The 25,310-nt window shown below is 41.5% G+C and overlaps 1 protein-coding gene across 18 annotated transcripts in view; it reads right to left on the reverse strand.

The window, feature by feature from the left end:
- The window catches only part of LOC143153680 (protein muscleblind), a 648,624-nt gene that overhangs the window by 370,544 nt on the left and 252,770 nt on the right, over positions 1 to 25,310 (reverse strand). The window contains exon 4 of one of the 18 annotated variants that reach the window (XM_076325126.1): positions 1,626 to 1,773. The exons of the other annotated variants lie outside the window; for them this stretch is intronic. Coding sequence (XP_076181241.1) covers positions 1,759 to 1,773 — 15 coding nt within the window. The 3' untranslated portion in view covers positions 1,626 to 1,758. Of the gene's footprint in view, positions 1 to 1,625; positions 1,774 to 25,310 lie in introns of those variants that run through there. 18 annotated transcript variants of the gene reach the window in all.

The raw sequence follows: 25,310 nt of genomic DNA on the forward strand, positions 1-25,310 counted from the left end.
CGAATGGGAAACGATATCGCGATACGTTAACTAGCTATTTCTGGCATCAATTGAAAGGTCTCGACTTGGATGATATTTGCTTTCAGCAAGATTGTGTTCCTTGCCATACAGCGAACGAAACAATGGCACATTTGCAAACAAAATTTCCGTAACGCGTAATTTCTCGAAGAGGTGACGTCAATTGGCCACCAAGATCGTGCGATTCGACACCTTTGTACTTTTTTCTTCGACGTTACGACAAAGGTAAGATACACGCCAACGATCCAGAGACATCTTCGGACCCGAAACGCAACATCGAACGCGTCATTGGCGAAATTGATTCGAGTTTGTGCGAAAACGTCGTGAAAAATTTTTGGTAAAGATCGGCGGTCTCTAAAAAAAAACCTAAGCGACTATTTGGAAGATATCTTGTTCCCCTGTTAACTCCCAAGTTTGTACTTTTAAATGAAAGAGAAAATATAAAGATTATTCGAACCGTTCGAGTTTCATTCAAAAAGTAAACCGACCGATGACAATTGGGACACCCTTTGTACGAATTATTCAACCGCTTGGCGCATACGCGTCGTAAAACGTTTCTGCATCCGACGTAACATACGTCTCGCGCCTTGTCACGAGATGCGCGACAATTCGCACGTGATTACACGCGCGTCACTTCGGTAAAATCCTCCGAAGTAATTTTCAGCGGGTAACGCACGCTTAATTGCGCGGTGAGAATTTTGTCTCTCAGCGCGCCGCGACTAACGCGCGTACCCGCGCCGAGATATATCGCGTACGTACGTGAGTGGTTTCCGAAGGCATGCGCGCCTACCAGCGACAAACGAGTACATACCGAGCTCGTAACTTATCGTTAGTTCGCACCGTGCTAATTTTTGATGCGCGTTCCGAACTACCGCGCCCCGAGCGCTTATTTCGATCGTGTTCGTCCGCGTCGAGCGTATCGAACCAATACGATCGAACATCCATAATGAAAAATACCAGACGCAAAAAAGAAAAACACGAATAAACCTCGAGCACCATCCTGACCTCCCGAGAATACGTAAAACACGCTCTTAATTAACGAAAGACAATTTTTGAAAGCACAAGTATCCAACCCACAAACTTTCTTACAGACCTCGTATTTAAACGAAACTTTCCGACGAGTTACGAATGAGAAAATTAAATCGTCAAGTGGCCAATGATCTTGATGTTCGTGCGACATAAACGAAAATAAAAAAAAAGTACGAACGAGAAACAAACGATACGAATACAAACGATATAATTTTAGCGGTCATATTTTATTTGACTTTTGCGAACCGAATAATCTATACGACTGTTACCGTGGTAAATTAGTACACCAAGTATTCGATGTGCTTGAATTAACTATGTACTACGCGGATGAACGCAAGTTGCCATTTTCCTACAAACTGATCGACGAAAGGACAAGTGGATCGGATCTTTGATACACCCAATCCCTATCGGGAATCTTCACACTTGAGTGCTAAGCGATCACATTGCATAGAAGTAGAAATATACAAAACCGAGGATCTTATCGCGTGATAAAATTTCTCGTGTATACTTGTAAAATTAAAGGTACCGTTGCTACAGATCTGAACGAAAATATAGCACACTCTAAAGGAGAATCTCAAAAAGTGATAAAAATTTGGGTAGCTTAACCTGTACCTGCACCAAACCTGTATCTTGTCGTCAACGTCGTACTGTTCAGGATGTCTATATAAAATAGTTTTCTCCAACCAAGATATCGTTCACTCTGCGTGTCATTTAGGGTTCACTTACCTGGAACAAAAAAGAAATAAATTTTATAAACATCTGTTGTACCGTTTTGACTTCTCGATTACTTCTATTATATATAAAGCGTACTGCGCGTCTCGTGGCGATAAGAAGCAACGTTAATGAAATTTTGCACAATTCTTAGACCAATTACCAATGTGCTCTAAAAACCGATCAGCCTTCGAAAGGCTTCGTAACAACACCTTATTATACATATAGTTATTTGTACATTGTCGCGAGTTTTAACTCTACCGTACCCCCTCGTTCGACTTATACACTTCGGATTTTAGATAAAAAATCTCCTTAATGTACAAAACTCGTAGCTTTAACTTTGTTATCCAACGACAGGACTCGGAAAGTACGAAACCGTCGAGCAGTATCTATTGTAACAGCTTCAATTATAGAAAAATGATATATCATAAGAATACTATGGAACAAAAGACCCTTAGGAAGAACACACGGTAGAGTTAAATACGATATTTAACATTTCTGTCATTGTACGCGTTCGATTTACCAGATCATGGTCCATAGAGTGCTTCGCAAGTTCGTCGAGGATTTTTTAAAACCGCGTACATTTTTACGCAAACACGATTTCGCGCTGTGTGCGAATTGTTCTAATCGCAGAAATTGTACCCGCGCGAGATATTTGACGTCGACCTTAATTAAACGATCACCCGGTCAAGTTTCTCCCGCAAGTTTCCAACGAGGACACGAATTTATAAATTATACCGGGGTGTATTCATTTTTTCGCAGAGCGGTCGAAGAAGTTTCTCGCGAGAAGAAAAGGAAGGTGTCGTTGCTTCGAACCTGACGATCGATCCGTCGAGTTTTCGTTTATTTCAACAGTGCAAGAACTTTAACGGGCAGAATCTATTCCTGTACGTGCCGCACATAAATAAGAAAGTTGCGGAAGTTAAAAACTTGAAAGCAGCGAACGCCGGGTACGGCCTCGTGGATTTATCACCTCGACGCTTTGGGGGCGGGTCCGTTGCAAGGTGTGCCTTCGTTTTCTTTTTCTCGTTTTTGTTTATTGCTACACCCCGTCAAGCAAACTGCCACTCGATTCTGAGTTACGCGACTGATTTACAAAACCAATAAACCAACGCCTGATGCGATTCCAATTCCTCGTCGATCCGATTTGCGTCGCAGACCGTTCTCCGCTCTCATCGATGATCTCAATTAGAACGGAATCGAACGAACGAACCTCGCAAACTTCGAAATTGAACGTACGTTTTACCGACATTTTACGAAATGTACGTCGACCAAGCGGGGAACGTATTTTTGGGTAGATCGGTTATTTCGTCCAAAAATCGAGCGAGATCGAACATTTCGTCGATACGAGAAAATATAAATAAATTAGTAAAACTCGAATTACTCGTAAATCGATCCAAATTACACGATGAATTACGTTCGTCTTGTTAGTAGTCTCCGTTCGAATCGAATCGGATTCACGGCCATTTCTACACGTACCAACGGTCGTTAACGAAAATTCAAACGAAACTACAGGAGTAAAGTTTTCAACTGTACAATCTACCTAATGCTATAGATTATACCTATTAGTAATTCTAATTCGATGAAACTCGTTTAGAAATGCGGCAACACGGGATTCCAATTTTTTACCGTCCACTTTGATTTATATTCCCCTGCGTTTGAAATTCTCATTTGTGGTTTCAATTTGAATCGTACAAGCACGCATCGCCGTAACGCGAATCTTTGATAAGGAAATAACAAACGCGCTAAGCGAGTGGAAGGAACGCAGATACACGCGCGCAAAAAGCGAAGAACAATTCCACGGTGAAATCGATGTAAAAAGTTTTTAGATATATTCTTTGTTTCAACCTCAAATATTTGGTAATGAATATACCGGCAGTGGATCGAAACAGACGGAGAGTAATATAGCGAATAAACTTTAATACTTCTGATTGGAAATCGGGATCGTTGAATGGCCAGTCTACCCGACCAATGATTTCTCTATGAAACCATCCCCCTGTACCGTGCTCGAATCTCGGTTTACCACCGTGAACGCTGAATATTAGCTAGAGAAATCCACGTCGGAACGGCGGACACACGTACCTTGTAAAAATTGCGGTGGTTGTGCATTTCCATATACCTGTCGCCTATAAACGATTGCATCGCGAACGAACAGATCTTTTTGCGAACGATCTTCTTATTCCCAGCTATGCGCACCGTGTTCGATCAATTTTAATCGAAATTCGGTTTTTCCGCGACGTATGAAACACGTCTGCAACACGTATACCAGACCGATCGGAAGGAGAAGCTTTCTACTTTTCTTCGGCGTGCAATGAGTCAGAAAGGTGAACGTTCTAAATTGTGCTCCGCGCGAGCGGCAAAACGTTGAACTTTCACCGATATTATGCACCCATTACGGAAGGAAATTTGCCTCCACGTGATAGACGAGTCGTACGATTTTTTATAATCCACGAGAAAGTTTCATCCTAAACGAAGCTTTCACGTTGATGCACGGGACGATACAATTTCCGTGATAAATTCTTCCTATCCTTCTCCTCTCTGAAAACGTCCAATTATAATGTTAAACGTAGAGATTGCTGGTTTGTTTAACGTTAAACGTACGCGATAATTATCGATGATTTAATGGCAAGTTCTATTCGACCAAACGTTTCGAACGATGGTTCGCGTTTACGCGGGAATAAATCACCGAATAATCTAGAAAAACACGAGCGGTTCTTTGCGGGCAAAGGAATACAGTTTTTGTATTCGTAGGACTCTCTACGATACGATAAAACAAATATATCGATAGGGTGGATATAAATATCACTGGTAAAAGAAAAATACGTTTATTGAATAATCGCAATGCAGATTAACGCTGTATCGACTCATAATTGATACGGTGGTTATTTTGTCGTATATACGTTACGATGGGGTCCGTTGAAGGGAATTCGTACGATTATGACAGAGTCCGCTAACGCGAGAAACTGTTTATACAGATGAGATTTTTTCATTTTCCGTAGTTTGCGAGTTATAAAATTGAAATAAAAACTAATCGAATATTTAAAGGTTAGTTTCGACCCCTTGAGTTGAAATTGGACAACGTATGCCCTACGCGCGCACAAAGTATCGGAATGTTTCGAATTTCCCGGTTGTGGACCATTTCTTGTAAATAAAAATACATTTATTCGAATATTGACAAATATTACCAAACGAAACCTCGCATTTTAATCGAATTTAATAGAGAAATCTCCAGTCGATTCGAAATTACGATCAGCGACCTAGAAAATAGACTCGAAAGGGCAAAAAATACATTTCCAAACGGTGAATGGAATTCACGTAAACAAAAAGAAGGAATCTACCGCGGTGAGTTCGTTTTTTCGTCACTTTTTCGTCATTTTTTCCCGTTCGTGCCGCAGAAGTCTTAACACGAGAAATCCCGAGCTCCAACATCGATGACTTTAGACTCTTGGCAACGCAACCTAGCGAACATGCTCCCGGTTCGAAAAAGTCACACCGAGTTCAAGTAGTTCGAACGGTTCGAATACTTGGCGCGATTCGTACGTGCCGCGAATACTTCGCAGCTGAAATAATTCCGCGAAAATATTTCGAACGCGTTTTTAATACTCGCGGAACGTCGGGTGGTGAATATTTTTCGAAAACGGATTAAAAACGTCTTCTTACGTCCGTTGCAACGCATAATAAACAACCGGACAACGCTCGAGGCGGTATCGATTACATCGAACGCGTACCAAATATCGTGCAGCGAATAAATTAAGTGCATCGTTATTTTCGATAATCGTTGCTTCATCAAATTCTCATTATATTAGTTCGGAACTTGCAGTACCGTTCGATCGATGTCGGTTACAACGTTCATTTGCGAAACCAGTACAATATTGTTATTTCACCATCCTCGGAGGGTTCTCTATTATCCGTTGAACTATTAGGCGAAATGAATGTAAACAACCGATCGTCGCTCGATCGGAATCCCATTGGGCTGTTGCGTCGACGTGTTATTCCGACCAGGTATGTGCATCTATTGTTGGTTCAACGTACGGTCGGTCGAAAAAAATAAAAAAAAAAGGCAATCAACGGTCGAAACACAGGAGCCGCCGTTAAAAAAAAGTTGTGAAAATTCGAACAAAAACTAGAAACATCGAAAAAAAAACTAAAACATTAATATTTTGACTTGGAAATATTAATTGGCACGATTTTTAAATTTTGAACAGAAAATAAATTGTTCTCCCAATCAGAAAAATTTTATTTAGAATTCGCCGATCAAATTGTTCACGTGTGTCATAGATTTACATCACCTCTGTTATAAGTCCGTGCAGCCCGAAATCACGATTCGGAAAAGTTTTCCAACGATACACGGTTCTTTTTAACGTTCTTTCAATGGTCCGTGTTAAAGGTTTAAAAATGTTCGAGCAAAATTGAAAAAAAGTGTTGCGCACAACCGTCGATCTCTCCGTTGGATCGCAACAAATGTTATTCAAATGGAAATCGTTGGACGAATTGACTTATCGATCACAGGACGCCACGTTTAAACGACATTTGTTCTTCGGATAGACTCGTGGTAACGCGAGAACGCGCGGACAAGAAAGGTACGATAAAATTGCTTCCGGAAGTGTAGAACTGTCAAACTAAATAATGCGATGTTTCTGGTATTCCCTGACTGGTTCATCCGATCGTCGTCGCGAGAGAAGCAACGGTCGTTTCTCAAACGGTCTACCAACAAGAACCGTGCAAACGGAACGCGCTGCAAACCTGCGTATTCCACAACGACGACGAATCCGTGAAATAAAAACCATTTCGTCGCGATAATTTTTACCGCGCGGTCGCTAACGCATTTTACGTCGTCCTGGAAAAAAGCGAACCGACCGGACAACCACCTCGATAAAATACCGTAAAAACGCGCGGAAGTATTGCATTTAACGTTCAACGAAATCCGCGAATCGTTTCGCGATAAATGCGAATCGGAGACTGATCGTCGTTTCTTTCAATCGCGCGTTCATTTCGTACATTCAAGGTGGTAGAGAAAAAGAGTTTAGAGATTCGTAACAGTCACCGAAAGGAATAAAAATTGTCCAATCAACGCAGACTCTACGATCGATACCGTAAACGATTCTCTTCGATTGAATGTAAATAGAGGAAATGGTTCAGAACTATCGGTTCAAGGTTGTCGACGCGAGATCGTTAATATGGGCGAAGATTGCTCAATTTATAGACAATGGAAACGTTTCTTGTCACGGTAGATATTCCATGTGTCTTTCTTTCGTTTGAACGTGCATCTCGCGAACCGATAGGAACGAATCAAATTCGTGTAAACGTTAACTAATCTCTTCGAACGATACAGGAAACGGAATTTCGATGATCGGAGCACTTCTTTGCGTGCAAACCGTGAGAAACTAAACTCACCGAAGAAGCGTTTTCAAGAACGTACGCAAAATATTAGATTGTTCGATAGGTTTCGACGTTTCTTCCATTGTAAAAAGTACCATGACACTTGAACTTCGAACAACTGTAAATATACGAACGAGTCGACGGATCTACATAAAACTTTACACACGTTCGTGAAACCGTAGTACCACCTTTAGAAATATAAAACGACGAACCTAATAGCTCCATTTCTTATCGAACGATGAAACCTATCGAGCAACGTCTCACGTATTTGCCATTTCCACGTTGGAGCGATCGAAAGACAGTGTTCGGTGTAAATTTAATTTTTAGTTTCGAATACTCGCAACGTTTCTTTGTAGAAACTTCCGTGGCAAAGAGGGCGCGGTCTAACGACGCGATCTTGCGGTATACTCGCGTGAAAGTTTACGAGATTCAAAAGTAACTAATCGTAAACTCAAATTCGCGAACAACGATGCTCGAAAATACACTCGTAGCATTCTTGAGCGCAGTTTCGCCGACACGAAGAAAAATATACCAACTCTGCCAACGTTCGTGCAGAAAGGAGCGTCGCGAAGCGAACGAAGTCCAGTACGGTGGCTCTGATGCAGTTTACAGCCATTTTCTAATCGACAATTCGACGTTCAATATCCGAGCATCGCGAATATTTGTTTAGCGTAAATGTCTGAAACGCGTATCGCTGATCGCTAAACGTTCGAAGCGATTCGATCAAAGCCATTCGCTCGCTATCCTTCGGTAAATGTGAACGCACCTTTGGATAACATCAAACAAAATAGTCGTCGTTGCATACCAGCCAAACTGCTGTGTAATCACATTTACGGCAAGGTCTACAAGACCAAGCCTTATTAGTTCACCTATTAATTTGTTTACCGTCGTAATTGGTCACCATTAGTCCCGCTATCCAATATAATTCTTCGTTTCTACCGAGTAATTACGATAGTGTTACACGATCGAATATTATCGGGATATCGATCGTCGCTATCCGGGTTAGCGACGTTAAGGGAATGGTCGAACGAAAACGATCGCGAAAGATGATAAAAGTATTCGACATCGACCGCGGAGATCAATTTTGTACAAAGTTCTCGCGCAGCTACTCCGGGTTTACTTTGTTTCGATCGCGAAATCGTATTTACGATAAAAATTCCTACACCTCGGGATCTACGAAAATTTAAAGATAAATCGCGCGGTTTTCTGTGTAATAATAAAAATGCAAATTCCAAATTGAACTCTGAAACGAATAAATTAACTTCAACGACAAGATGTACCACTTTCGAGACTTCCACGGTCGATTCCTCTAAACAAAAACTATCGTCGACGCGTGATCTTTTCAAGAAATGCATCGACAAAGTCTTCCTCGACCTTACCTCGGTGTAGGCGCAATTTTATACAGCGGTCTCGTAACGTCTTCGTCAAACATGTAAACACGCTACGCCTTCTTCTCGCGGACATACAATACGAGATAAACCGACCACGCTAAAGGAGTATTTCTTTTCCATTCTTCTTTGATCTCTACCGATTCGAAAACGACAAATAGCGAAAATCGTCGAAAACACGATATAACTTGGAGCATTCGACAGCAAGAGTGACTTTTTCAAGAAACGCGTCTAGAAAGTCATCCTCGACCTTGCCCCGGTGTAGACGCGACTTTGGACAGCGGTCTCGCGACGTCTTCGTCGAAATTTTCTCCGCAACACGTATACGTATACGTCCAGTCGTCTCGAGAGCGTTTCGTTGGTAATCGAGAAAGGCGAACACGCCGATCGATCGTCGTCGAGCAAGAATCGACGGAGATCGGGATCGGGGCGGACAAACGAACCCCGATGCCAGCAAGACTGTGCATTTTTATTTCTTCCGTCCGTTCACGGTAGAGCGGACAACGAACAAATGGCCGGGTACGTGTACGCGCGCGACTTCCAGCCGAATTGGCAAGCGAATACTTCGCAGCGAATGCAGATTTCGCAAACCATTTGTCAATCGAGCCGCCGGCCCTGCCCGCTCTTGAACGGGGGACACTTTAATCGACAATCATTTACTATCCGGCTGCGCACCAGTGTCCCGCCGGGTCGCTTCCTCTTTTTCTCACTTTCCACGGGCCGTCTCTTTTCCACCACCCCCTCCCGACCACCCCTTCCCAACCCTACTCCCACCGTTCTACGTCGCTCGTGATTCCTCCCCCCATTCGATGTTTCTCCATCTATCCGCCCCCCTTGCCCTCTTTTTTCCACTGCCAGAACGCAGAGTGTCACGATTAAAACGCCATCTGTTGATAGTCGCTCCCTTCGCCCTCGCAGTCGCATTCCTCCACCTGCGTTCTCTCCTCCTCGTTCCCACACCTGGCACTCTCTAATGCACCGTTCCTCGTTCTTTCTCTCTTTCTCCCTTTCTCTCCTCCCTCCACCTCTCTGTCTGTCTTTCGTTCGTCCGGTACACGCTGTCCCGATTCGAAATTGATATTTGAATCGATCCGCGCCAGGGTGCAACGGACGTGTTACCGTTTTTGCGACAATTCTCCGCGCGGAGAAATTCATGAACAACGCCGGAGAATACGCCGAACTGGGTATTCCCCGCGTTCGAGGACCAGGGACGAGAGATCGACTTGGACGATATCCGGCCAACGGTGATAACCGAGTTTCGTCTACGGAACGAACGTCACCCAGAAGCGATCTTGGAAATCAATAGTTCCGCCGTAATCTTACATTAGATACTCGATCGATATCGATAGATGGCGCCACGTGACTGTACGGAAGCGTGTTTCTTCGGTTTCTTGTTTCGCATGTGTGCAATTACCCATGTTCCTTCACTGTTCCGATCGGTGTAAATATCGACACTGTCTTATTCGCAAGGCTCGTGTATCTCGCTACGCGAATCAAATAAAACGATATTCTCGTTCGTTGGGAACGAAACTGCGATCGAGGAAATCTTTCACCACTGGGAGCGCGAAAACGCTCGACACCGGAACTCGAATAAGCGATTCGTATTTTTACCGGACCGTCTTCGAAATTCGAAGGAGAGGGGCGAATCAATTTACGAATACGGTTAGGTTGCTCTTTCGATGATTGTCAACGTTGTCGACGAACGTTGCGGGCAAAGTTGACGATCGAGTAATTTTTCAAAGTTAAAAAGAGGATAAACTGCTGCTCCTTTTAACAATTCTATCGCGAAGTTTTTACACAGTTCGTATATCGTGCGAAACAACTTGTCCCCAGATTCGATAAAATGGAGACTCGAGGCGGTCCCAAGCGAGAGCGATAAGACACGCAAAACGGGATCGAATTTCGTTAATGAAAATTAAAATTTGTATTCTCGACGTTGTATCTTTGCGACAGTGCTACGAATATGCGATGTTTTCGAACAGTAGGAGTACTCTTCGAAAGGAGTAGCGTTTCAATCGTACGTAATTGGAAGCTTCGCAAAAGCGATTCGAATGAAGTATAATCGAGAGTATCAAAGGTTCGAACGAGGTCGTGTTTGGACTCGTTTTTATCGAGACAACATCGCCAGACCATCGATAACACTTTTCTAAAGATACAATGAAAAGTGTGGAGAAATTTTATATCGATAGTCGACACACGGACACACCCACGGGATCGCTTTGAAGTTTCGGTCATCGAGCTCGTGTAACGCGAGACTCGCTCGCTGTTGTTGCGTCTCGCTCCCACCCGGTGTATTCGTTTTCATCGCCGAGCAGCATGTGCGTGGCTCTGTTTCAACCCGAGATAAAAAAGGATCGATCCGAGCCTGCTTCGTCGTTGTAACCAGAGGCTACCGTACTCGATCCACGCGAGCTGTACTCGAACCTTGGAACGAGTAATTTCAGTATTCGAGTACGTTCTTGTAAACCTGTATCGCGCCTATCGAAGAATCTATACGAGTTAAGATATTCGGAAAATGATTACGCAAGATGTTTACAATTCATAAAAATTTATATACACGTTCGAAAAGACGATCGTAGATTCCATCGTGGATCACGGTTCGCGTTTAAACGGGTTATTTTAATCGATCGTTTGAAACTTTAACGCCGACAAACGAACGTGACTGCGCTTCGTCTACGAAGTAAACACTTGTTGAGAAATTTCATATTCCGTTTAAATGGTTAAAGTATTTACGTGGAACGTTAAGAGGAAATGATTCGGAAGAGAAGAAATATGCAGTTTCATTCGAGGGGAAAGAAAGTGCAATCGCACTCTGCAAATGAATCGTTGCGTTTATGAAAGTGAGGTTAAGTTTTAATTGAGGCTAGATTTACGTAATGTGCATTTTTATGCGCACCTCGCCTCTCGCGCATTCGTGTACCTTTTGCTTCATTCGTTTGTATACGTGAAGCGAATCCGTAGCCTTGCGCTTGCGCGATAAAGACGTTGCGCGAATAAAATATAAAATAAAAAAAATAGAATATCCGAATCGCAGCGTACAATTATCGCGTTTCGCTCGTAAATTCTTTCTAAACGTCGTTGGACGTTTAATTGAGTCGATTGAGCGCGATTCGTTAAACATCGTATCCCTTCGAACGATGTGTTTTCGAAAGTTGGAACATTGTTTCGTTGTTGTTAGATTTGTGGCGAGAAATCGATCGAAGTGGTTTTCTTTCGCGATCGTTTCCACGGGTTTTCAAAAATCGACGCGAAAGCCTCGAAAAAATGACGAACACCTGCAACCGGTCGGCTCGATAAATACCTACAATAGCGCGGCACCGTTCTACGGTTGACATTTGTTATCGAATGACAAGCTTCTCCCCGTCGAAACATTTATCTTTCGACATAGCGACGCGGCGCTGGAGTTAATTTGCACCCGCGCATCAAATATCTACCAGTATCCGGTACCAAATGATCGTCTTTCCGTCTTCTCGTTTCAAAAATACCCCAAATTCGATTCGGTGTTCCCGACAACGATACTTATCGATTTTAGATCGATCGAGTTAGCCCATTTTATCGAAAATTAACCGTGATAAACGCGATCGATCGTTGAAACGATCTTCGATGCGAAACGAACTGGGATCGAACGAAGCGTCGACGAAAAGATGACAAGAAAAATCATCCAAGGAGAAAAATTTACGCGCGGAAAATACATTTAATTTAATCTACGATCCGTTAAAGACTCGATGGGAGTAAAACTATATTTAACGATACTTTTTACAAGTAACGCGTACAAAAAAGTGGTAAGTGCGATTCTTCGAGTACGTTACAAGTATCGGTGTTTGATTTCAAGAAAGAATTCTTACGTTTAACAACCCGCGATCCTTTTGTAAGAAAATCGGGTAATACGATTCGAGGACTACTCGCGAGAGGTTCGATTCCTTCGAACGAAGAGTACTCGAAAAGAGCAAATGTAAAATAAAACTTTGTCGTACGGGACTCTGTTTTCCAACGAATCTTCAAAGCCGAATATTTGCTTCGAATACGAGGCTTCCTGGAAATCGATTTCATTTCACATTTTCAATTTATTTTCGAGCAAGAATTTCTTTTCCAAGCCGAGTGCCCTTCCTCGAATACGAGATATCGTATAAAACAATTTCATTTCAATTTATTTCGAAACAAAGATATCTTCTGCATTCGGTCGTCCATTTCGGAACATTAGACGATCGTCTAATAATATCGAGTAATGTGTATAACAACCTACTCCGATTTAGATCTTAAGAAAGACAAATAATTTCGTTCTACGTTTTCAATCTATTTCAAAACGAATTTATCGGAGCATTTACAATTCGAGTTATTAGAGACGATCGTCTAATTATATCGAGTAATATTTACATATATATAAGAAGAACCCACTCTGATTCGGATCTTGAGAAAGATTCTTTCGTTGTATTATTTGGTCCCGAATGGCCCAGTTTCCGCGACGTTAATATTACCCGGAACATCTTTTAAGATGATTACTAACGAGAAAGCGATATTCCGCCACGCGAAGAAAAAAGTAAAATCACGAAGTAAAACCGCAAGTAGAAAACAGGCTAATGCGGTGACTCGACGAGAAAGTCGATACGATATGTCTTCCGTCAGTTTTCCACGCCGTCAGTCCGTTCCCAGGAAAATTTTATCATAGAAACGGCAGCGGCTTTCGTGTCGTGCTAAATTATCGCGGCCATGATCGAACACACTGAAACTTAGCATCGATTTTTCAAGTAAAACTTTTTCACGTATCTTCGCGTATACCGTCGACCGATTTCGGGTCAAAGAGAAAATAAAACTAGCGGGAGATGTATCCTTTTTCGGCCAATAAGAGCAATTCTTCACCGTGGAAAACTTGTTTATATCTTTCCCGACGTTTCGACTCTTTATTTTTTTTCCGTATAAATGTACCACTTTCGAACAATTTCTCGTCAAATTTTTATTCGTTCGATTATTCAAAAATCTTCAATTCGCGTTATTCGTAACGATTCCGGAGAATTATTCTTTTCATTCGCGATCTTCGTACCAAATACGTTTCGAGAAAATCGTCCGAAGTTACATCGATCGAAACGTCGAGAAAAATACAATCGAATAACTACAATCGCTTTTTGTAACGAAAGGGTTAACGCGAAACTCCGACGGATAGATTTTTTACTCCGCGCGATACGATTTCTCAATATTTAAACGAAAAGACATTTTCTTTCTCTCTGTACTTTTTCGCGTTCTATTTACATAACCGTGAAACATTTCCCGATAAAAGTTTCTAATACGTGTCTCGTTTGTATGTAACGATTAACCTCGTATCAATTTCATAAATATTTAACAACGATTCTCATCGCAGTCCGATGAGTCGATATCCATATTGATATCGAACACTCGAATATCCATACTTAACGATTAATGCGTTCGACGGCGAAAGGATCCGGCGTTGAACCGTCCCGAAAAAAGACTACGAAACGAAACACACGAATCGTTTCCCCGTAACGAGTTTTTTTCGAACGTTCGCAAGAACTTTCGGTAACAGTTATATTTCGAACTGGTATCCATTGAATGAACGTAGTCGTGGATGAACCAATTAACGCGAAATAAAATCTAGTCTTCGCCGCTTGGAAAAGCTGTTTCACGGGGGAGTCTTTCCCCTTGGGAGGGGGGGATCGCGATCGACGTTGGTACGTAAAAATGTGAAAAGAATCGCGCTGGGAAGAAAGAACGAGGAGTCGCGGTAAACGCGATTTTCGGAAAACAGCGGAGATCCCATTCCCGTAGGGTAATAAGATAACACCGGTCGCGGTGAGAGGGAAGTCAATACGTAAGACGTTCTCCGGGTGCAGTTTTCCGCGCCGTCAATCAGCTTCCCGGAGAAACTCATCGCGAAGGAGCCGCACGGATAATAACGTCTTCCCAGGAGACCGACCAGTAATAACCGAGTGGCGGCTGGAGATTGGGGGTTGGTGGTTGAGGGTTGAATTAGAGGGGGAAGGTGACCGAAGGGTCTTCTCGAGAGGCAACAGCAGCCAGAAGGAAGACCGCGGTTGGGCGGGAGGGGTGTGTTGGTACTCCTCTCTTGCCCCTTGCCCCACCCTCTAGGAATATACCCCTACCGGCACCGCCATAGAAGTCTCGGCTCCACGTGGAACGAGGAGACCGCCGGCCGGATGGTTGGCTCGCGGAAGCAAACAGCCGCATATTGCCCTCGAAAACTACCACCCTACTAGCACGTTTTTAATAACGCCCTTACGTGACTCCACCTTCCGCCTATACTCGACCGGGTTAACCCCGCACCCGATACGCCCTCCCGTTATTTTCTCTCCGCACTTTGCATACGCCGGCACCGGCGCCGTTGCGGAGATATTTGTCGGATAAGGCCGAGTAAAATCTTGTTCTCCGTCGTTCTCCGTCGTTCTCCGTCGTTCTTCGTGGGTGTTACGTTTTAAGGCCGCACTGTATTCCGTTATTTTCGCGCAGCGTTTCAGCCGCGAGTTAACGGTCCTCCTCCTCGTAAAATCCGGCACCGGGTTTCGACCCCGGGAATCGAATTCGTACAACGGTGCCAACAACCCGCGATTACGTACGCCCAACCACCTTCGAGGACGAATTAGAATACCATTCGAAGGAAATTTCGAACCGATATCTACCCTCGTAATATTTACCGATCGCGAAGAAGGGTTACGTTCAAGGGAATCGCGATTGCGTCCTCGATTACGTTCTTCTACATATTTTTCACGTGTTTATTCATCTATCGAATAAGTTTGCTCCGATAGTTCTCTCGGTAACGAGTAATCTTAATCGTTCGCGAATCCTTCTGTTCATCTACCCTCGTAATATTCATCGATCGCGAAGAAGGGAGTCGCGGTTGTGCACTCGATTACGTTCTTCCAGATATTTTTCACCTGTCTATTTATGTATCGAACAAAGTTTCTTCGATAGTTCTCTCGGTAATGAGTAATCTTATTTTTAAACCGTTCGATCTTTTCGAGAAGGAATTATTTTGTTTAGAGCGAAGGAAAATTGCAACGTAACACCTATCGATTACAAAGCTGTCATCGTGGTTTAGGTTTTAGCGAGTTCCACGTTTGCACGAGTGCCCCCAATTACGCTTTTATAGATATTTCGCACGCGTGTATTTACGTGCAGAGTTTTACTCTCTTTGATATTTCTTTAGGCAAAAAGGTACACACGACTCTGTTCAAATTTAATTAATCCTTGCGTCAACAACGGTTTTTCTACGTTCGTCGATAATCGAGCACCCAGGTACCCTGTTCGGATAAATCAAGCACGTAGCAACAATTTCGTTTCTACGCTTTTTGTTCGATAACCGTTTAGCAGCCTTTACGATCTACCGAGTACCGATGCAGGAAATTCGAGCGAAAAATATCAATCGATAAGAAAATTACCACAAACGTGGAAAACCCTTACCGCGAAGAAATTCTGCGCTTTTATAGCCATCGAGTATGGGTTCGAAGCGATTCTGGAACGTTCGAAGATTTATTCGTTTCGACGATACGCACGAATAACAAATTAGCTCCCAAATGCAACGTGTAGACGTTAAATTATAATTTGTGCTATACAAGTATTCTACGAATCTAACAACGGACGATTCAACAGCATTCGTAAGAAATTCTAGTTATATACATCGATTCTTTCTAACGTGTGCACTGGTTGAATATTTCGTTTCGTTACTTTGTAATTTTTAAAAATTGTTTTCGCGTTAAGCGATTAGGCTATTTTCACGGTGTCGAGAAATTGATTCTTCCTTGCATTTCTTTCAAAGTTCAACACTTTGAGAATACCTTTCTAAATTATCCGCCATTCCGGTACGGCAGAGGCCAGACAAAAAGCGTTCGCGCAGTACGGGGTGCTAGAATCACGTCGCTGCGCAAACAAGGCTACAATTTAATACTACCCATAATATTGCACTTTATAGGGTGTACGTAGACTTTTGCGACAGACTATAATACGCAGATAGACATCAAAATTATAACGTGTACCGTTTAGTTTACGATGACCGACTATAGTCACTCTGCATAGATAATGAGCGTTCAGCGTCGAGTGCCTATAGTCGTTCTACGCAACGAGCGCTCAGCGACTGGTGACTATAGTCACTCTTGTGCGCGCACAATTATGATCCTGCAGCAAACGAGTTCTATCGAGTTGACAAACACGTTTGTACTTTGAACGCACTTCCCTTAAAATCGAAACAAATTTTTTTGTTTCTCGAACATCTCCCCGAGAAAAGCTTGACAAGTAGCTCGTTCTTGCTGCAAAATTTATATTTCGTTCTTGCAATTATCAATTTTCAACAAATTAGTATTTCTGGAAAAGCATTTACGCAACGGTAGCTACACTCGTAAATTTTCCAAAGGTGATTGGTTTCTTTTTCGATTTTGGGCCACTCGCAAAGATTCTGTTTTATCGCGTCGAAACATTTTTTATTCTATTATTCTATCTAATAATTTGTTCCTCGTAGAATTTGTTTTAAATTCGTAACAAGTTGTATTACGATCAATTGTAATTTTTACCGAATCCTCGTACGATTTATCGATTAATTTCGATAATGCAAGCATCGATCCTTCTCGATCGTTGAAAATATTGTATCCATTCAGTTACGGAAAACAATGTTTCGAAATGTCCAGGCTCGAAATCTGTCACAAAAATTGTCGAACCATTAATTTCAAATAACGAATTAGCGGTTCCGAAATCATTGAAAACGTCAATCGGTAGAAACAATGGACCCTTTCGAACGTTCCGTTTAAGAACCTAGTTAATGCAACGGTGAAAATTCGTTTAAAATTTTCGATTATTTCTCACATAATAAACAAATTTCAATACTCGAACGATTTGAGACTTTTTAAACTTCGTTATAAAATCATGTACAGGCGCAACACGCTTTAAAATAACTACGGTAAATAGTATCGTAGCTGATGAAATCTTTTGATATAATTATTTGCCAAATACGACCAACGTAAACTCGTAGATATTAATGAAAAATAATGTCATCGATATCCTTGAAAAACATCTCTGTTACAATACGTGTTAAGAACCGTGCGACAACCTGAGAAACAACGAAAGCTTCAACGGCGGGGTTAACCGACAACCTGAAAGCCCAGCACCGTATGCGCACTAATTTCGACAATTCGTCGCGCCAGAAAGGGAAAAAACGTATTCCACGCGTTTCAACTCCTGTCTGCGTGAGAAATTTATTTGCCAAATTCTTCGTATCGCGATCATCCCGGACTCTCGTGTTTCTCGTTGTCTAACCCCGGAGCGTGTCCGAATGGTCGCGTTATCGGACAAAAGTTGGCCGAAACAAGAAAGAAGAGACATACCGTCCAGTTCCACGAACCATTTATTCTCCATAACCATCCTCGGAGGAACGTCGTCTTGTTGGCGACCGTTCTTATCGAATTCTCGGCTTTCTTAATGCACGAAAAATTCGTACGAAATATCCTTTTAACGGCTGCACCCCTCGCACATCCGACCAACGAAAGGGAAATACGTGACCGTACACCTTCCGCGTCCTTTCCCCCGCCAGTTCGTCGTTCCGCACAATTTTCTCGGTGCCCTTTCCCTTTCCGTTTCGCTCTTCACGCTGCGCTATCTCTTCAACGACGAAACTCGTAAAAGAGCCATTCGTTTGACTTACGTCGTTGTTCGTTTGTTATTACAGCGCTCGTTACAGAGTCAATTCTGGCACTTGTATTCGCGTGTACCGCTCTTTATGGCCGTTTCTGTGAGGAAGGGCAGAAGCACTAGAAAGAGAGAGAAAGAGAGAGAGAGAGAGGACGAAGAAGGTTGAAAACGAGCGAAGAACGCGGGCTTGGGTGTCGCGGAAGATGATCGTCAGAGGATGTCGCACCGATGTTAAAATTCTCATTTAAAAGAGCTTTCGAGAGGTAAGTGTATTTGTCGAGCAGACACGGTCGCTTGGACGACAAATTCATCCTCCCGAACCGAGAGAAAAATTAGACTTCCGCCTCTATTTTACGATTAGGGGGCCGTTTACGACGCGGCGACCGTACCTGTTGGTCCTGAAACGAAGGAGGCAGCCGAGAAATATCGCGACCAGAATTTATATCGAGGTACGACCGTACGATGAAATATCTCGTTTGTCGTTTGCGTTTGTTAACGTACGGGAAGTTGTTCATCCCGTCGAATAAGTCGGACGAACGAGTCTGCAACTCATAAATCGCAATATTCTAGGCAATGCGAGAAAATTCGAAAATCGCGTACGGATACATTCTATCGGTGGTACACCGAGGCGAGAAATACGTCGCAAACACGGTAATAACGTTCATTGGACTTAAAAATGATCACGTTCAATGGTAAATCAAGAAACCTGTTTTACTTATTACCTCCGCTCGCGATATTATTTGTAATACGGGAGTATCGATAATCGTATATCTGGTATTAAATTGTCAGTCGGTTGAATCGAGAAATACTTTGCGCACGACAGTAATAGCGTGTTATTAGCGAACAAATTATTATACGATGACAAATCAAGACGCGTGTTTCATTCGTTACCGATTATTTTTTATTCGACTTGATCGCATCGTAAAAGAGTGTAAAATCTTGGTAATACAGTTTACAGAGGGAGAAGAAAAATAAAAGAATACATAAGAAATTGGCTACGTCACCGTGAAAGGGCGGGGTTCGGTAACTGCTGCTTTACCGCTCGACCTCTATTAACTTCGTTCGTAAGAAACTATCAACAATGTACGTAAAATATCACTCGGTACATCGGAATGTGAGAAAACATTGTTCGCGTCGCGAGACGCGTTTTGTGCCGTGTACACCTTTACCTTTTCGTACTACACGAGAAAGATGTACGTAGAGTCGTGTAACTAATTGTACGCACAGTGATAAATAAATTTCTTTCGTCGAAATGAGACTAGCGTTCTCGTTGATGTAAATTTAGACATTTTTGATTCGAAACACACGAAAACTCGACGGAAAGACGGTTGATCTGAAAGTACAAAGGTTGTGCAATAAATAAAAGCACAGATCTACAAAAACTAGGAAAGCAAACCGAAAAAATACTCCGTTAAATTTGAATTTAAACTCGTAATACTGTCCAGATTGAAACACTTATCGTTTGTATCGAGTTTTGGCCAGTCACTCGAATGACTGTCGCATTACGAGAATGCACATTGAAAGGAAAACTTGCCGCCATTGGATCACGTACCGAAGTAATAACCACGATTGCACGATTCAACGAAAGCAGAAATGATCGATTAATTATCGTATTCGCTATTCGAGACGATCGACGCGACACCGGTCTTCTAAACGTCTAAAACTGATATTTGCCACCCGCGAATAAAACAACCCGATAAAACGACACGAGTGCTTTATTCGCGAAAGAAAGAAAAGCAGGCCGACAGCTTTTAAAATAAATATTTTCCTAGTTGTCCAGCAGTGTGCTCTTTATTTATCGAACAGCCTCGTAATATCGACTATAAAAACAGAAATGCAGCCAGCTGTGTTCGTCCTTGACAAAGAGAAGAAGAAATTCGCATTTACAGGGAAAAGAGCATTGAAACGGTTGCCCGACAAACGACGCAGAGGCATTTCCCGCGTGACATAATATCTATTATGCTCCGGTACAATGGACCAGATACGTCCCTTAATGTACAACGAATGGGGCATTGCTATTGTCATCGCATGGCAGAAAGTAATTAGTTCATTGTCTCGATAAATTGCTCGCCGGTCGACACGCGCGTTTCGAATGTTAATAATTAATGAACGTGACAATGGAGAGATCTCGCGAGCATCGTCGTCGCTTTCGTTGTTTCGTCGCGTTACAATCGTGGCCCTCTCGGTTACCGAATCGTTTTCTTCTTCTTCTTCTTCTTTTTCTTCTTCTTCTTCTTCTTCTTCTTCTTCTTCTTCTTCTTCTTCACCGAAACTACAGCGATAACCGCTTAAAAGGTTAAATTTTTTCCCCGAATTCAAGGCACGGGATACCCTACCACTTCTTTTTTTTTAATTTTTTTCCTTCACGAGGGACACGTCCGCTCAAGTAGCCGACAATTGTGCCGACAAAAGCCGGCTGACCACCGAGACAGTTCTTTGTCGGTTGCCGCGTCGAATTTTATCCTCTAACGAGATTTGAAATTTGTATACTTGTTAACGTTTACTCGCGAGAGCGTTACCAACGAATCGGTGAGATTTTTCCGTTAAAAACGAGCCGAAACGCTACCTCGTTCGAATTATTTTCAATTACCGTTTAAAATAAAACATTTCGAATTACGTAAACGGTCCTACCGTAAAATACAGTCAGATTCGGATTCGTTTTTATCGGGAGAAGATACGAGTTTTATTCCATATTAGCGTTCGTATACAGGTGCGATGTTGCTTCGAAGTTTCAGTTTATGTAATAAAAAACTAGCTCTCCCTCTACCTCGCTTCCTCGCAATATTTCCCATTCACATTCTTCGCAAGTCTCTGCGCGGTCGGTTCTGGGCTTGAAAGAGAATTCGCTACCGACCCCGATTTCAAGGCGTCTCTACTTTTCGCCTTGTAAGCAGAAATCTGTACCGCGGTGGCTAGTCTCGAAATTTCATCGCACACTGTCTACGAAGAAACGGTATACCGTGTAATCGAAAGAACCGGCGGCTCGATAGAGAAAGGAATAACTTTCGTCCACGTCCGCGTATCTTGAAAGCTAGCGAACCGGACGAGTTTTAATGGACCGCGGGCGGCACTGTTGACTGATTTTTCATCCTAATTTGCGGTGACAAAGTCCCGGACGCTCGCGTCCCTTAGAATCCCCCCGACGAGGAAACGAAAGCGGGAAGGGAGGAAGATCGGGAAAAGGAGCGAATAAGGCGACCGTCGCGCCGTGTGCAAAGGGATGAAACCGACTGCTTCAGGACAGAGAAAACCGTCACACATCGACGAAACTCGGGAAGATAGTTTTCTTTTGTCGCGCTTCGCCACACACTCCAGACGGTCCTCGCGGCCGGAAATAAATTACCACTCGAAATCTCCGAGAAAGCCTTTTACCCCTACCCCCGCCGTCTCGTTCGCCCAGAGATCAAGAAGTCGCCAGGAACAATTTTATTGTATATCTAAGCCCGCGCCGGGAAAACATGTTACCAGATGAACCGAAAAGTGTCCGCCAGGGGACGGGACGGAGGAAGACAGCCGAGCATTGGAGAAAGTTCGAGTGCCGCGCGATATAAACCTACGTCGCCGGCGGAAAGACGGTTCTAATATGATTGTTCCGACTCGAGTAGCCAATGACGATGGAGGGGAGGAAAAGAAAATACCCCCAAGGCGTTACAAATGAAAAAAACCTTATCGAGAGGGACAATGGTTTTTTCAACGATCATTATCCAAACTATGGAAATTATATGATATCTCTTGCGTTATCGGAGACTTGAACCGAGCTGTGACAATTTTAGAGACAGGTAGATGAAAGTTAAGCGTATTGAGTTATGAAATTGAGATACTTGTGAAAAGGTCCTCAGTGACAAGATAGACGACTAGACGACCATAGCAATGAAAATGTATTTTAAGAGTATTTTTTCTTTTCTGCTATTTGACACTATCAGCTTTTTTTATCATAACTGGAGGTATTAATCGTTATTATGTTGAAATTCGAATACGGGAGGTTCTTAGGAGGTAGGTTACATTGTATTCGTAATATTTATATTATTTATATAAATATATGCACTGTAGGTAGCGATTAGCTTGAATCGTTTCTCACGATTCTAACGGTCTAACGTTCCTTTGTATAGGAATCGCAACATTTAATAGCGTCTCTAAGTTGTGAATTATCGCACAAATTGGAAGAAAACATAGATAACACAAAGCATCTATGTAATTGAGCGAAAGGTGAAGTGCATCTAACGGCAGCTATTTAACCTAACCTCGAAACGAATGTAAAAATGACAGTGAAATAATAATTCTGTATCGCACCACGATTGTACGCGAAACGAAATATCGAGGAAGAAAAAGAAAAATATAAAAGAAAAAATAAGTACGGTTCAAAGGTGAATAAACTTATCCTCAAAAAATATGAAACAGGACGATGAATCCAAAGTTACGAAGATAATTAAATGAAAAATAATACAGCACGATATTATTGCACATTGTACAGTTAACTCCGCAGTAAAATTGTTACGTTAATGAATAAAAAGACACGCGCGATATTTTGTTCCCGTGCAAACACACGATAGTGCATTCTCGTTTTCGCGCGACGTATTAAAATAATTATCGTTGGTATAACGAAGAACGAAGCAAAGTGGTGAAAGCTGCCCGAAGCGGACTGGAAATCTCTTCGTAGTGTAACGAGCGCAGACATTGATAAATTTAGTCGGTAATAACGATAACATCGGCACAATCATTTACATTTGGATGTAACATCGAATTGTTAACTAATTCCGGAAAACTAATTACACTTTAGAAATTTAATCTCGAAATTGTCAACTATGTTCTCGCGGGTTTCCCGTGCAACTATTTTGCAAAACAATTTAAATGCATCATAGTCGTCGTTTCGACCTTGCTCGTGAAACACAAATTACGCTACAATGTTTACAATGTACAGAATTTTATTCTTAAGAACCGAGAATATTATTTCATCACTTTTATATACTTTTAACTTTCGATGGTAAATTTCATTACTTACGACCTCTCGCTCTATAGCAGATATTACTATTTATTATTTTTGTATATATCGAAGATAAAAAAAAAGAAATATTAAAATCACAATCATTTGACTAAAAACGATTGCGGCGACTAAATTTAAATTGTTTTTCATTCGATACAGGTTATTATTTCGGTTATTATTTTACAAACCATTTTAAGTTTGCAGACCCAATTAGTTTTTCGAATTTGTTTAAAACACGTTGCGCAACGTAACGATAATATCGATCAAATTTTTCGCCGATCGTAAAAGCGTTAAACTCTTCGAACGAAATGAAAATAAATCGGGTATTAATAAATTTCGAAAAATTGTTCTCTCCGAGTCATCTAATAAAGAACATACACTGTACCGAAATTTAATTCGAATATTTAACAGTGAATCGTGTACAAGCATTTGTGTTCAATTTGTATAGAATTTTGCTTAGTTATCAAAATGGTTACTCCTCGTCACGAGAACGTAAATCAAACGGAATGTTATCGTTAAATTAAGTGCTACGAATGTTACTGCAACTGGTCAATGTAGCAAACAGAGAAATAATTTGTCAAATGTCTACCGTTAAGAATAACCGGTGTAATTCTGGTTTCCTAAGCAGTTGAAAGTCAGATTTGCTATACAGTAGTAAGACAGCTGACAAAGTAGAGCAAGTATTTTTCTCGAGAAAGAAAGAGTAGGTATGTCAAATAAAACCTTGGATTACAGTCGGAGATCGAAAGAAATGGTCAATTTTTCTTTTCTTAATTTAGTCAGAGCTTGTACCGTTTCTTAAAAAAGTATCGCACTGTTTTCTCGGTATTTTTATACAGAAAATATTCTTACGATTAGAAACTACCGGAAACTATTTAAAAACCGTTATTGTGTAACAAGTATTTTAAAATTTGCATAATTGTATTTACTTTTTAGCGAGGTAGTTTCACGAAAACGGTTGTTTGTGAAACTTCATTTTTTATTTTACTCATTTTTATACACTTTTCGCAATAATATAAAATATATTATTACGGTATATTTATGTTCGTTACCGTAATAAATCGACGAGTAATGTTCAATATTTCCTTCAATTTGAAAGTGCACAGATCAGAAACTTTTTTCCTGTCACGAAAGAATTTATATTTTTACTCCTCGTAAATTGTCCCTGAACTAAAATTCTTATTTCCAGGAACTTTTATCTAACCGTTCTCGTTGGAATTCATAATGCGAGAACTTTTGTAAAAAAAAGTTCCATTTAATCTGTTCAAACGTAACCCATTAAGAAAGTTCCATGTCTGTTTCGACGTCCGGTTTTAGCTTTTCAAAATAAATATTTCTCGAGTTACTATTAATAGCAATTGTCACTTCGTTGAATTTCCTGTTCGGTGAATTTCTCATTGGCGCGAACAACGTCCAAATCTTAAAACGAAACGTCATCGTGCGAACGAATCGGTTCGTAATGAGCGTTAACACGTCGACTTAAAGATGTCCTCGACACGTATTTGTTCGAGCTGTAGCGTAAAAAGTAGAAATATTCGATAATTCGTTGTTGTACTTGTTATTTCACAGCGTCACTAACGACTGTTCGAACTGTACCGTGAAAAGTAGAAATACTCGATAATTCGTTGTTGTACTTGTTATTTCACAGCGTCGCTAACGACTGCGACATTATTTAAAAGTTCACAAGTATCAGAGTTTGTTTCTTGTAAACGTTTAAAATATACGGTACGTACAACGGAATTAAAAGTCCCCACTATCGTCGCTTGAAAGGTTGTTACTCGAATGAAAATGATTCTTACACTCTCCGCTTCTATCGTTACTTGCATCTTTTACGTACAAAAGGCACATTCTATTCCTAATATTTATTTCAAAATATTAATCGTAAACAAATACGCAATGTCTATAAATCGTTACGTAGAAACAAAGTCCAAAGTTCGTATCAAAATTATTTTATTCGCGATTGATCGTACAATAATCCGTTATTAAATAAAATTTAAATGCAACATCTACTTGTTTCGAGTTTCTTTTTAAAATTATTCAATTATTAACGATGTCATTGCTTACAATATTCGTGGACAATTATCAAAATGGACAACTAACGGTACTCGTAAATTAATTTGTAAAAATAGTAATACGTTTCACCGATAGTTTTCTTTGATCGT

This window comes from Ptiloglossa arizonensis, chromosome 13, assembly GCF_051014685.1.
Source record: "Ptiloglossa arizonensis isolate GNS036 chromosome 13, iyPtiAriz1_principal, whole genome shotgun sequence".
NCBI lineage: Eukaryota > Metazoa > Arthropoda > Insecta > Hymenoptera > Colletidae > Ptiloglossa > Ptiloglossa arizonensis.